Source organism: Anomaloglossus baeobatrachus, chromosome 5 (assembly GCF_048569485.1).
Source record: "Anomaloglossus baeobatrachus isolate aAnoBae1 chromosome 5, aAnoBae1.hap1, whole genome shotgun sequence".
Lineage (NCBI taxonomy): Eukaryota > Metazoa > Chordata > Amphibia > Anura > Aromobatidae > Anomaloglossus > Anomaloglossus baeobatrachus.
In genome coordinates this window covers 28,692,828-28,708,068 of record NC_134357.1, presented here as the reverse complement: position 1 = coordinate 28,708,068, position 15,241 = coordinate 28,692,828, and the positions used below count along the sequence as shown (strand labels likewise).

Sequence of the window (15,241 nt, the reverse complement as noted above, 5' to 3'; positions counted from 1 at the left end):
TATGGGGCCATCCATAGAAGGCAATATGAAGCCATCTGATGTAGATACAATTGGGCCTTCTGAGGCAGGCACTATGGAACCATCTATAGCAGACAATATGAAGCCATCTGCCATCTGAGGTAGGTAATATGGGGCCTTCTATGGCAGGCCTTATGAAGCCAACTGAGGCATGCACTATTGGCCCTTCTGAAGTAGGCACTATGGAGCCTTCTGGGGCAGGCACTATGGGGCCAACTGACACAGGCAATATGAGGCCTTCTGAGGCAGACACTACAAGGACATCTGAGGCTGGCACGATGTGGCCATCTGAGACGTACTATGGAGCCATCTGATACTGACTCTATAGGGCCATATGAAGCAGGTAATATGGGGTCATCTGAGACATGTACTAATGGACAATCAGAGGCAGACTACGGCTATGTGCGCACAGTGCGTTTTTGCACCTTTTTTTGGTGCGTTTTTGCGAGATTTTGGACTCAAAACTGCATGACTTTGCTTCCCCAGTTTTCATTTTTTCTGTCGTCCGCACACAACTTTTTTTAAGCTGCATTTTGGAGCTAAAAAAAAAATGGACTTCAATTCTTTCCTGCGTTTTTTTGCGTTTTGGCCCCATGCAATGCATTGGAAAAACGCAAAAAAACACAGAACTCAAAAACGCAGTAAAACACAGCCAAAAATGCACCAAAATGTGTTTTTGCCACGGGTGCGTTTTTGTGCATTTTTGTGCATTTTAGCGGCCAAAAACGCACAAAAACACAGCGTCAAAAAAACGCAGCATGCGCACATGGCTTACCAGTTTCTTTCCCAATGACCACCCTCTTCAGTTATGCCCATGTGTACCTGTAATGCCATTTTCAAATTCTTTGAGCTCAATCTTCTCTTGAAGGTCCTGATTAGTGATGAGCGAGTACTAAAAAGCTCGGGTGCTCGAAGCTCGGGCCGAGCCTCCCAAGATACTCGTGTACTCGGGCCGAGCAACGAGCCCAATGTTATCCTATGGGAGACCCGAGTATTTTTGTGAAATGACCCCCCCGGCAGCATGGAGAAACCCTAAAAATGTCACAAAAGTCTCAGAAGAGTGCTCAAATGACATGGCAACAGCATGGGGAAGACCCCTTGAAGCATTTATCACTGAAAAGTCACAGCTGTGAACAATTTTGTCCGCGTTTTACGCCATTTTTACGGACTCACCAGAAAACCTTCCAAAATGACCCCAAAATGATTTTTCATGGCGGAAATGTTAAGGGCACATACCCAATAGTGAGATAGAGCTGGTGTATGTTACTTTTTGAGATTAATACATGAAAGATTTTACGTGAAAACATTGTGTGGCACTCCGATGTCCCTGAGAAGAGACGTACATGAAGGCCTCTTGAGTCTAATGTGCCCATTTTGAGGAAGTGAGTCTTTGTAGTATTTTCCTTTGCCAGGGCAGTCCAAAATTGTGAGGTTCACCAATGCCCCTGCATACAGACGTGCATGAGGGCCTGTAAACCTGAAGTGCCCATTGTAAGGAAGTGGGTCTATTGTAGTATAGCCCTTAGGCAGGGCAGCCAAAAATTGGGAGGCTCCACGTTGTCCCTGGGTAGAGACGTGCATGAGGGCCTCAAAACATTAAGTGTCCATTGTCAGGAAGTGGGTGTATTATAGTATAGCCCTTAGGCAGGGCAGCCAAAAATTGGGAGGCTCCACATTGTCCCTGGATAGAGACGTGCATGATGGCCTGTAAACCTGAAGTGCCCATTGTAAGGAAGTGGGTCTATTGTAGTATAGCCCTTAGGCAGGGCAGCCAAAAATTGGGAGGCTCCACATTGTTCCTGGATAGAGACGTGCATGATGGCCTGTAAACCTGAAGTGCCCATTGTAAGGAAGTGGGTCTATTTTAGTATAGCCCTTTGCCAGGGCAGCCAAAAATTGGGAGGCTCCACGTTGTCCCTGGATAGAGACGTGCATGATGGCCTGTAAACCTGAAGTGCCCATTGTAAGGAAGTGGGTCTATTGTAGTATAGCCCTTAGGCAGGGCAGCCAAAAATTGGGAGGCTCCACATTGTCCCTGGATAGAGACGTGCATGATGGCCTGTAAACCTGAAGTGCCCATTGTCAGGAAGTGGGTGTATTATAGTATAGCCCTTAGGCAGGGCAGCCAAAAATTGGGAGGCTCCACATTGTGCCTGGATAGAGACGTGCATGATGGCCTGTAAACCTGAAGTGCCCATTGTAAGGAAGTGGGTCTATTGTAGTATAGCCCTTAGGCAGGGCAGCCAAAAATTGGGAGGCTCCACATTGTCCCTGGATAGAGACGTGCATGATGGCCTGTAAACCTGAAGTGCCCATTGTAAGGAAGTGGGTCTATTTTAGTATAGCCCTTAGGCAGGGCAGCCAAAAATTGGGAGGCTCCACATTGTCCCTGGATAGAGACGTGCATGATGGCCTGTACACCTGAAGTGCCCATTGTAAGGAAGTGGGTCTATTGTAGTATAGCCCTTAGGCAGGGCAGCCAAAAATTGGGAGGCTCCACGTTGTCCCTGGGTAGAGACGTGCATGAGGGCCTCAAAACATTAAGTGTCCATTGTCAGGAAGTGGGTGTATTATAGTATAGCCCTTAGGCAGGGCAGCCAAAAATTTGGAGGCTCCACGTTGTCCCTGGGTAGAGACGTGCATGAGGGCCTCAAAACATTGTTCCCATTGCAAAGGAGCGGGTCTCCTGTCGTTGTAATGTCCATTCTGCAAAGAATGGGCGAAAAAATTTACCACTGGGGGTATACCTGAAACAAAGGCCTAAGTATTGCAATTTGTAACGGTCATCATCATGGTGGCGCATGAGGAGAAGGAGGAGCAGTCCAGCGATTATCCAAAGTCCAGAAGTGTGTACCCATGGGTGAGTGGAGGTACATGGCAAACTTTAAATTCCGCTCTCATTTGCTGGTGGTGTGGTGAAGTCTGGCCCAATCCAACCCTTGTTCATCTTGATCAGAGTCAGCCTGTCAGCATTTTCAGTTGACAGGCGGGTGCGTTTATCTGTAATGATTCCACCTGCGGCACTAAAAACACGCTCTGACAAAACGCTAGCAGCAGGGCAGGCCAGGACTTCCAAGGCGTAGAGAGCCAATTCATGCCACGTGTCCAGCTTGGATACCCAATAATTGTAAGGCACAGAGGAATGTCGGAGTACAGTTGTTCGATCTGCAAGGTACTCCTTCAGCATCTGGGCAAACTTAGGATTTCTTGTGGCACTACCCCGCACCTCAGGGGCTGTGGTACGTGAGGGGCTGAGAAAACTGTCCCACATCTTAAAGACTGTTCCCCTACCTCTGGCGGATTGGACTTGTGCCTCTCTCGGCTGTACGCCTCGGTTGTCCACTGATTCCTGACCTATGCCGCTAGCGTTTTGTGAGGGGAATGCTTTGCCTACTTCCGTGACTATGGCCTTCCGGAACTGCTGCATTTTGGTTGACCTCTCCTCCACGGGAATAAGAGACAAAAAGTTCTCCTTGTAGCGTGGGTCTAACAGTGTTACCAACCAGTAATGATTGTCGGCCAAGATGTTCTTAACGCGAGGGTCACGAGACAGGCAGCTTACCATAAAGTCAGCCATGTGCGCCAGACTCTTAACAGCCAGGACTTCAGTAGCCTGATCAACAAGATGACTGAACATGCTGTCCTCCTCCTCCTCCTCCTCCTCCTCCTCCTCATCTACCCTGTCCTCTGGCCAGCCACGCTGAACCGAGGATATGACTGGTGTGCATGTCATATCCTCAATTTGGCTGGAGAGTTGCTCCATGTCTTCATCCTCCTCCTCGTCATAGTCCTCCACTGCACGTTGTGATGAGACGAGGCTGGGCTGTGTGTTATCACCCACACCCACTACTGTTTCTTGCTGCAACTCATCGCGCTCCGCCTGCAATGCATCATGTTTGTTTTTCAGCAGAGACCGTTTTAGAAGGCAGAGTAGCGGTATGGGGACGCTAATAATGGTGTCATCACCACTCACCATCTTGGTGGAGTCCTCAAAGTTTTGGAGGATGGTACATAGGTCTGACATCCATCTCCACTCCTCAGGTGTTATGTGTGGAGTTTGACCCATTTCCCGACGGCTTAGGTGATGCAGGTACTCAACAACTGCCCTCTTCTGCTCACATATCCTGACCAACATGTGCAGAGTTGAATTCCAACGCGTGGGGACATCACACACCAGTCTGTGAGCCGGAAGATGCAAACTGCGCTGAAAGCCGGCAAGGCCGGCTGAAGCAGTAGGTGACTTTCGAAAATGTGCAGACAGGCGGCGAACTTTTACCAGCAGATCAGACAGCTCTGGGTATGACTTTAGAAACCGCTGAACCACGAGGTTGAGCACATGGGCCACGCATGGAACATGTGTCAGCTGGCCTCGCCTCAAAGCCGCCACCAGGTTCCGGCCATTGTCACACACGACCTTTCCTGGCTTTAGGTTCAGAGGTGTGAGCCAGTGATCTGCCTGCTGTTTCAGAGCTGTCCACAGCTCTTCTGCATTGTGGGGTTTGTCACCTATGCAGATTAGCTTCAGCACAGCCTGTTGCCGCTTCGCCGAGGCAGTGCTGCAGTGCTTCCAGCTTGTGACTGGTGTGGAGGGTACAGTGGATGAGGATGCGCAGGAGGAGGAGGAGGCTGAAGAGCATGACATTCCGGAGCTGTAGAGTGTGGGTGAAACACTGACTGAGGTAGGGCCTGCAAACCTTGGTGTGGGAAGGACGTGTTCCGTCCCTCGCTCAGACTGGGTCCCAGCTTCCACAATATTAACCCAGTGTGCCGTCAACGAGATGTAGCGGCCTTGCCCACAAGCACTTGTCCACGTGTCTGTGGTTAGGTGGACCTTGGGTGAAACAGCGTTGTTCAGGGCACGTGTGATGTTTTGTGACACGTGGTTATGCAACGCGGGGACGGCACACCGGGAGAAATAGTGGCGGCTGGTGACCGAGTAACGTGGGACAGCTGCCGCCATCAGGTCACGGAATGCTTCTGTCTCCACCAGCCTAAAAGGCAACATTTCCAGCGCAAGCAGTCGCGAAATGTTAGCATTTAGAACTGTGGCATGTGGGGTGTTGGCAGTGTATTTGCGCCTGCGTTCAAAGGTTTGCTGAATGGATAACTGAACGCTGCGCTGGGACAAGGACGTGCTTGATGATGGTGTTCTTTCTGCGTAGGCAACTGCAGGTGCAGGAGTGGAGGAGGCTTGTTCGCAGGCAGCATGGACAGGGGATTGGCTCGCATGCACAACCAGCGAAGACGTAGCAGTGACATCAGCAAGCACTGCTCCTCGACTCTGTTGTACTTCCCACAAAGTCGGGTGCTTGGCTGACATGTGCCTGATCATGCTGGTGGTGGTCAGGCTGCTAGTTTTGGTACCCCTGCTGATGCTGGCACGGCAGGTGTTGCAAATGGCCTTTTTTGAATCATCTGGATCCAACTTAAAAAACTGCCAGACTCGGGAAGACCTAACATTTGTACAGGCACCTTGTGTCGTCGTGTTGTTCCGGGGAACGGTTGCTTGACTTCTGCCTGGGGCCACCACCCTGCTTCTTACTGCCTGTTGTGATGCTACGCCTCCCTCCCCCTGTGCACTGCTGTCCTCGCTCTGCATATCCTCCTGCCAGGTTGGGTCAGTTACTGGATCATCCACCACGTCGTCTTCCTCTTCCGCACCCTGCTCCTCCTCCTGACTTCCTGACAATTGTGTCTCATCATCGTCCACCACTTGTTGAGACACGTTGCCAACTTCGTGAGAACGTGGCTGCTCAAATATTTGGCCATCTGTACAGACGATCTCCTCATGACCCACTTCAATATGAGCTGGCGAGAGGCCAGAATGTGTGAATGGAAACGTGAACAGCTCTTCCGAGTGTCCAAGTGTGGGATCATTAATGTCCGAGGAGGACGTGTACTCAGCCTGGTGGTAGGAAGGAGGATCAGGTTCAGAAATGTGCGGTGCAGTATCACGGCTACTGACACTTGACCGTGTGGAAGACAGAGTGTTTGTGGTGGTGCCAATCTGACTGGAAGCATTATCTGCTATCCAACTAACAACCTGTTGACACTGGTCTTGGTTCAAGAGCGGTGTACTGCTGCAGTCCCCAAGAATTTGGGACAGGACGTGCGAGCGACTAGATGTGGCCCTTTGTTGTGGCGAAATTAGAGCTTGCCCACGACCTCGGCCTCTGCCTGCACCACCATCACGTCCACTTCCTTGTTCCTTGCCAATGCCCTTGCGCATTTTGCAATGCTGTGCACTGCTGACGTGTATATTCACTACTTGTGCGTTATATCAAAGTTTGTGGAAATTGCACACAAGTGCACCTGTACGCTGCCACCAACAGGCACACACGTGCGGTTTTAAAAACCAAGCACGGACGCAATAAGAACCTAACAGGTTTTTTTGGGGAGCGACAATTACAGACAAGTCAGACACTATCTGGACTGTTTTACACTGTGTACACCAGCCCCAGATATGATGAAGGCTGGTATACGGTCACCACTACCCTGCCTGCCTGCCTGCCTGTATACTGGTACAATAGTCCTGACAAGGACTCTTCTGGTCACTAGCCTGTATTCAGACCTGGCTATACCCTGCCTGTATATAGCAACAATAGTCCTGAGAAGGACTCTGCTACTGTACTACGACCTGGCTATACCCTGCCTGCCTGTATACAACTAGAATAGTCCTGAGAAGGACTTTTGGTCACACTGTTTGCAGCCCTGCAACTGAAAAAGCTATAAAGGGCCGCAAAGCTTTCCCTGAATCAGCGACACTCTCCCTGCACTGACTGTCTGGATAGCTGTGAGCAGAGCACAGCGCGCCGGCCGGTATAAAGGCTCGGTCACGCTGTGCAGGCCGGCCAATCACTGCAATTCCACAACTAACAGGGCTGTGGCATTGCAGTGGTCTGCCAGCCAATCCCTGCATGAGGGCTGGCTCTCAAAAGAGCGCCAACATGCAGAAATGAAGACCACGAGTACAGCACGAGTATCGCGAGATTACTCGGTCCCCGCCGAGCAGCCCGAGTACAGCGATACTCGTGCGAGTACCGAGTAGTTACAAGCATGCTCGCTCATCACTAGTCCTGATGTATGATTAGTAGACATTTTTCTTATATTTCTGGAAACTTTATTTTCTGCACATAATTATAGCACATGACAAAAACAAGCTGGAGACAATGCTGAAAACTGATTGTATTTTTCCTTTATTTCATAAAGAAACCACAGAAGAAATATCACAGAAAGGACTTGAAAATTAGAGAAAGTCAACTTGATCATAAATGATGATGTATGATCTCACTTTCTTTGAGCTGTAGATAAAATCACACAATGAATGCAGTGAGTTTCTCCTTTGGTTCTTCTTCAGTTGAATTTTTTCTTGATTTGTCTCTTCTGCTCAGGTTTTGTTGATGATATATCAGGCTTGCGGTTTGCAAACTAAACCCTACAACTTCTCTACATGGTTTCGGAATGTCTAATATCCTGAAAGGTGATCTATAGGAAGCCACCAAGATTAACCCTGGAGAAAGAAAGAAATATCCAGTTACTGTCAAATGGTTTAGTCTTATAATTTATTGGCCAAATGTATCTGCTAACATATGAAAAACCCAAATCCAAATAAAAATCAGTTCCTAGTTCCTTCATAATCATGTAACACCTCCATCTGACCGTAGTCAAGAGCCGTCTCATCCCGGTGCCGCCCAACGCCAAAATGAATTGTCTCGATTGAATAATCTACTGCACTACATTGTTTAACACCGAACTCTCAGCTTTGTAGGTTCCCATTGGTAGAAATCTAACCGTCAAGGCCCTAATCCCTATATTACTTAATATCTGAATGTTCAAGACCTCAGCAGGCTACCAAGTCTTTGGCTTGTTTGACTTTGCTCATATTCTACCATGGTACTACATTCCCCTATCTGTTCAACTCTGTGGATGACTTCTTTCATGCTTCTGACCAAGCTTCCAGTACCCCATCTCTTCATTATTTTCTTTGTGGTTACTAAATATGAAAATCTGCTAAAATTAACTTGAACTCGGCCTGGAAATTTTAGTGAGATTGAATTTATTCAGTATGAATCAAATGTACTATATTAGGCTATAAGGTCTCTCCAGACCCCAAAGTATAACAAAAGTAGGATTAAAAAATACAATTCTACTCACCGCCCCCCCCAACTGTCATCTGTTTTTAGGTAATGCTCCCTATCTGAACTTCTGGTCTTTTTATAGGGGCCTCTGGTCCTCTTCCATATTCTCTCTGGTTTTTGACACCTCCATTGCTGCCTACACATCACATGTCATGTGCTCCAGAACATGTGCATTGTGTAATGATGTGCATTGCTGTGAAACGTCATGGTGTCCCAAGACCTAGTAAATGCTACAAGCCCCAATGACCACTTTGAAGATGGAAGAGGGCCAGAGGCACTTAGAAGAGGATTGGAAAACCTGTCCTGAGGGAGAGGGGAGGATCTGGGAAAAATGAATATTATATTTGTCACGGTTCCGCTGTGTGGAGCATTTGGCATTTGAAAATGCTATGTGTCTTGTACACTTGCAGACAGGTTGTATTTTAGCACTCGGGTCCACACAGGTTTTTGGTGGTGCCTTCACAGATGTGCTTCATTCCTCTTTCTTTACTGGACTTGATCAGTCTGAACTTCGCCAGTCGTACTTCCTATTTGCTCAGTGTGCTCTTGGCTCCTGTCTGGTGTAAGTGTTCTGATCTTGGCTTCTGACCTCGGACCACTTCCTGACCAAGTCTCTGTCTGCTTCCTGAACCTTATTCATTACCTCCCGGCTTCTGACCTCGGACCTCTTCTGACCACATCTGTCTGCTCCCTGAACCTTATACGTTACCTCACGGCTTCTAACCTCAGACTTCTTACTGACTATATTTCTGTCTGTTCCCTGAACCTTATACGTTACCTCCAGGTTTCTAACCTCAGACCTCTTTCTGACCACGTCTATGTCTGCTCCCTGAACCTAATACGTTACATCCCAGCTTCTGACTTTGGACCACTTCCTGACCACGTGTCTGTCTGCTCCCTGACCCTTATATGTTACCTCCCGGCTTCTGACCTCGGACCTCTTCCTGACTACATTTCTGTCTGTTTCCTGAACCTAATACATTACCTCTAGGTTTCTGACCTCAGACCTCTTCCTGACCATGTCTATGTCTGCTCCCTGAACTTTATACGTTACATCCCGGCTTCTGACTTTAGACCAGTTTCTGACCTCGTCTCTGTCTGCTCCCTGAACCTTATACGTTACCTCCTGACTTATGATCCCGGCTTGTCTGACTACCCTTCTATTCATACTGCTCGTAGTCCCTAGCATCACAACATTTTTTCATATTTTAACCCCTTAGCCCTATTGAGTCCTAAATCAGCTGCAAATCAGCTGCAATTTTGCTGGATTTGCCTTTAGTGAATTGGAAACATTTGGATTTGGGCACCTTGAAAATATTTAATTTTATTATTATTTAATCTCTCCCTTGGTATTTCATGGATCAGACTATTAAATTTGTTCCCAACTAATTGCCAAAACCAATTGGTTGAGAATTGATTTAGAAAGGTTCTTCATTCTGTAAGCAGCCGGCATCATCTTACTTTTGGGACCTATGAAGTTCATGTGGACTGACTTTATAGATTATGTTCTTCTTTGAAGTGAGGACTTATTTGTGACCCCGAGTATTACACAACTCCAAGACTTATGGAGGCAGCCTACTGACACTGACACCTTCAGAAAAGGTCACAGCTCTCCTATAAATATCTTTTAGGGAAACATTTCAGAATTTAGTCTTCTATAGACTTAGAAAGGGCCCGTAGAGCCATTATGTCTTTCCTTACCTCACGTAATGGAGAGCAGGGATGGTCGTATGATGCAGAAGCGACATCAACTGCAAATAAAAAGAAGAAAAAAAATCCCATAAATTATTGTCATGATCTCAAACTAAAAAAACAGACATTTTTCAACTTTAGTGTTTCATTTGGAAAAACATTTTAAGGACTTTTATGATGACAAACTCATTGTTACAGACTCAAAGCCTGGGGCGGCACCAACGAGACACAATTACTTATTATTTTTCTATAAAGCAAAGCTGTCTGGATGACCAGGAACTGATGTCCCTGAATTTTCATGGTTTTTTTAATTTACTTTATTTTTTTTAACCCCATTAGAAGACTTGAACCTGTTAGTTATTGCTTCTATATTATTCTGTACTAAAATCTATGTTTATTTTACTGCTACCTTATTAATGCTTCTTTCACACTTGCATTGTTTTAAATCCGTCAGGTCCGTCGTTGCGACGCAACGCCGTATCCGTCGTTTTGTAGATGTCAACTGATGCAACGGATGTGCTATTTCACAGGATTCCGTTCACAGGAATCCTGTGGGAAAACTGATCCGTCGCATCCGTTACATCCGTTGTGCATCCGTTTTTTGACGGATCTGTCGTGATCCGTTTGTGTTTGGGACAGCCCAGTGGGTGTGCCAAACATGCTGGGCATGCTCAGTAGAGCATGACAGAATCCAGCACTGGATTCCGTCGTTTCACGGATTATGGCGGAATCCAGCACCATAGACATCCATTATAGCTTGTGACGGATGGTGACGGAATCCTGTGGAGTCCGTTTTTTTGCCACTCCAAAAAACGTTACATTGAGCGTTGCTCCCGCCTGACTGTCAGTCAGTAAATGACTGATCCGTCATGCGGCGGCTGCAACGCAATCCGCCGCTAATAGAAGTCTATGGGGAAAAAACGGATTCCTGCAAAATATTTTGCCGGTTGCTGTAATTCCTCAAGGCGATGGATATATCATTCTCTATATAGAAGGCTATGTGTGGGCTTATGTTGTAGATAGAAGGCTATGTGGGGGCTCTTACTGTATATAGGAGGTTATGTGGGGCTCATGCTCTATACAGGAGACTATGTGGGGGCTCATGCTGTATATGCTGTATATAGGAGGCTATGTGGGGCTCATTCTTTATATAAGAGGCTATATGGGACTCATGCTCTTTTTAAGGGGCTATATGGAGTCTTCTGCTGTATATATATAGAAGACTATGTAGGGGCTTCTGCTGTATATATTTGTGATATCGGCATACTTAATTTTACTCAATATAAAGTGATACAATTATTAATATTATTAAATAATAGTTAATATTAATATTGAGCAGAATGAAATTTCAGCCTTTTGGCTCAACCCTACTCAACAGTCACGTGGCTCCTTGTGAAAATGAATTTCCTAACCTTGCTCCATTATTTATAGCGTTATGTTATGTATAGTAAACTACATAAGAGCATAAAAATTGCAGCCCTTTTAAAGTTACCATAATGCTGATGTGGCCCTCGGGGAAAATAAGTATGACGCCCCTGATCTAGATGAATTGCCTACCTCACAGGGGGAGACCAGGCCCCCATTTGTGCAGAGCACAAAAAAAATACAGAAAAAACATTGCATTTATACAAACCTATACTTTGCCTCATTTGTATTGTTTTTCCTGTATCTTTTTGTGTACTCCGTACATTAATCTGAGCTGAGCACATCATCTATATAGCTCCCCATGGACAGGTGCTGGAGTCTGAGCACTGTGCTTGTCTGCCATTATTCACATTGATGTCGATGACGCAGGGTCAGGTTTTAATACTAGAGTAGTCCGTCCCAAATGTGTACAACTTGTCGCAATGGGATGGCTTTTTCGTTTTTGGATCGGTGTTAACTACTACTAGTTACTTATTTAGGTTATTAAAGGGTCTTCCACTCTTATGTAGCATTGTGTTATACCATACTTAAAAAAGTGTGTTGGCGTAATTTGCTCCAACATTCGATAACATTGATCCACTATCTTTTGCCTGCAATAAATAAAGCTTATATAATTTTTCACCTTATGATGGCTGTATTATTGACCAACTAATCAAAGGTTTGTCACTAAAGGATTTGGTACAGATTACACCATTTTTGGAGAATGTTGGCTATGGCTGTACTTGGCGAGTTGGCATTTAACTAGCGCGGGAAAGGGTGTGACTGCCTATATATGAGCAGAGAATGGCAGAAACCGCACAGGCAGATCTTATTTTAATATATAAGTTAGATGTGTTACCTCCCAAATAATAATCCCGGGCGATAACGGTGGCGCTGCGATAGGATAACACCCGATTTTCTTGGTACGCTTTCACGGTGAAGCAGACGTCAGTGCCGGTTTCAATCTGTAGAATATCAATGATGTTATACGATGTACGAGGAGTCTTAAAGTGAATTTATCATGATGTTGGAGGACAGGCGAGTACTCACATATTTCAGGTACAGATACACGTGATTGTCTTTAAATCCATATTCAGATGTTTGTTCTCTGGTCACTAACTAAAAATGAAGAAATAGAAAATACAACTGCATTTTAGCTGGAGGTGTAAGGAAATGCTTTTGAGGAGATCTTAAAGGAATTTTCCACAATCAAGGTGATGAATTTACGATTACTATGGACCCCAACAGCTGGGACTCCCAACGATTATTCGGAGGCCCCCCATTCCAACTTATGCCATAACCACAGTGAGAAGACATCTGAATGGAGCAACGGTCTGTGATGTCTAGTCCCACTCCCTTCCCTATTTTTGGGACTTAGTGAGAGAGCCAAGCAGCACATGCGGATATATCATTGGTCCAACCTGTTCAGCTGCACAGGGGCCCAAAGGGTAAAGGGGTCCATTTCTACCTCCAAAGCAGGTGGATTTGGGCATTATGGACTGCAAAGGGCCCATATATTGTCCTAGCACAAGGGCCCTTTTCTGTTTGTGTCTGCCAATGCCAAGCAGTCAGTATTTTTCTCTGGTGGGGATGTGTGATGCCCCTGTACTAGTCAGGGCGTCATAGGGTACTGCACGCTCTTTATTCCTTAGTGCAGGACTCAACCCCCCATGGTTCTGGGTTCCCAACCTATAGTACTGCCTCCATCAGCATCCAAATCCCAACCACACCTCACACCACACCCTGTCAGACACACCAGTGGGCTGCTGAGCTGGAATAGGGCCTTGGGATCAGGCAGACTGGAGGGAGGGAAGTAAGTCAGAACAGAGTTAGACCTCGAGTAGTGAGGAGCTGGGAGTTGGAGCTCCCTGGGAGTTAGAGGTTGGGTCGCAGATGGTGGTCTTGGCCAGAGGAGTTGGAGGGTTATTGAAGCTTGGTTGCAGGGTATTGAGGCTGGGTGCCTGGACCCGGTCTTGGAGGACGGGAGGCATCTGAGTCTAACAACTGGTCCGGGACCAGACGACGAGATACTGGACCCTAGATCGGGGAGTAGCTTCAGGCAACTCAGCAATTAACCTGCAGAGGATAGTGACTTTATGGACTGTCCCAAAGAAGCTCATAGATCAGGGGCACTAGCGCAATGAGGGGGATAGGGTTTTCCAACCCAAGCAGCCCACAGAAATCCCAAGCATGAGCCCTCGAGAGCACAGCTCCACTACAAACAGTAGAGAGCGAGGCTCGGACAGCTTTATACCAACGGGCCACCAAGCAAACTTCAAATTTGTGCACAGAGGCAGGCTCCGGACCACCCAGTAGTACTATAGGGGACGGATACCTGGACGGACTCCCCCAAGAGGGCAGCGGCACCCAGAGACTTGGTTCACCTTGTTGTCAGAGTCTACTTTGCGGCCATATCATCACCAACACTGCCTGAGTGAGTACATGGTCCTCCCCTGCTTCCAATCTGCACCCCGCTCCCCAACACCACCATCCAGAGTCCCGGGGCCTCCCCTACCCGTGGAGGGAAACGTCATCTGGTTGCCCCCACTCCATCTCCCACGGATACTCCCATCGGCAGCGGTTGTACTCCCCTTACCGCGAACCACGGGTGGCGTCCCGAAGTATTATCCCCTGTAAATACGCCCCCTTTTACATTTGAGTGGCCCCGAGCCCCCGGTCCGGAGACCCTCGAGCCACAGCGGACCCCCGGATCCGAGCGGTTCGACTGCTGCAGGGGCGGCACAGATGACATGAGAACCATGCTGCGCCTAGAAGTTTTCTTTAGCGGTCAAAGGCTTGGAGATCAGCGGGAGTCTTGAGGAGTGATACTCAAGAGGATCAGCCTTTTTTAAAATTAATTTTTGAACCGTGGAAAAGCTTTGGGTGCAAAAGAAAAGTATGGACAACTCCTTTAAATTTAGCATGACTTCTATTACGCTAATTTCACACAGATTCCTGACACTTACATCGTAGACTGAGCTTCGGTCAATTGGATATCCAGTCAGTTGTTTAATGTCAAGTAATATCATATTAGTCCTCCTTCGACTTCCATGATAACTAAAAATAATAAAGACGAAATGGGCAAATGTTATTGTCTTTCAATCAGTTTTTACTACAGTTTGATCATTTTGATTGATCACTTCTGACCATTACTTCACAACTGCATTCTTCAAATTCCAAGGAAGTTACAAAATTAAAACCAACTCCTTGTTCTTGCTGGAGAAATTTTTTTTCTTTTTTGCAATTTTTGGATCAGCAGTTTGTCCTAAGTCCTATACTACTAACCCCGATGTGCCGGGATCGAGGTCTTCACATTCCCAGCAGAGAAGGAAGACAAACTAGTGTCTACTGCAAACTCCAACTAGTCTGGGTTCCTCCTATACATCTTGATTTTTTTGTCTCTTTTTAGTTCTGAAATTTACCTGAATTAAGGTCAGATTGGTCACGTGTCCCATGTTCCTTGGATGGACTAATACATTGTGTTGCTTTTGACATAGTAGCAGTGCCAGGCATGGATCAAGTGATGAGCTATGGTCTGTGCCTTGTTCAGTCCATCAAAGATCTAAGGCTTCTTCCTCCTCTTGGCAGAGCAAGACGGAGGAAGAAGGCAACATCAGTGACATATCTAGCCAAAGGCCAGCCCAGATTAGCTCAGCAGAAGCCTGCTAAATCTGAATAAAGGAGACTCTGGAGCAGGCAAAAGCTGATCAGCTGCGAATCTAAATGTTGGTTTATATACTTTGTGCACAAATCCCAAGTATGAAAAGGGGTCCCACGGTCTGAAGAGATCAGGCACCTTCAGACACTTCTATGGGTCTGCTCATCACTACTCCTAATACTATAGCTGTCTTAAAAAAGGAACTGTACTTGTAACAAACTTTACAACAGTACAGGTGACCGTAAGACACTTTGCAATGTATCTTGGAGAACTCAGCTTCACTTCTCCACCCCCCTTGCCTCCTGAGCTTGTCATCCACTGTGAAAAACCA

General features: G+C 46.7%; 1 protein-coding gene across 1 annotated transcript in view; it reads right to left on the bottom strand.

Moving 5' to 3' along the window:
- Positions 1 to 7,183: 7,183 nt before the first annotated feature.
- LOC142312595 (ovostatin-like) overlaps positions 7,184 to 15,241 on the bottom strand; it is a 297,827-nt gene continuing 289,769 nt past the window's right edge. The window contains exons 33-37 of the mRNA XM_075351587.1: positions 14,219 to 14,309; positions 12,303 to 12,371; positions 12,112 to 12,217; positions 9,858 to 9,907; positions 7,184 to 7,528 (exon numbers count right to left, since the gene is read on the bottom strand). Of these exons, the coding sequence (XP_075207702.1) occupies positions 7,523 to 7,528; positions 9,858 to 9,907; positions 12,112 to 12,217; positions 12,303 to 12,371; positions 14,219 to 14,309 (322 nt within the window). The 3' untranslated portion in view covers positions 7,184 to 7,522. The remainder of the gene's footprint in view (positions 7,529 to 9,857; positions 9,908 to 12,111; positions 12,218 to 12,302; positions 12,372 to 14,218; positions 14,310 to 15,241) is intronic.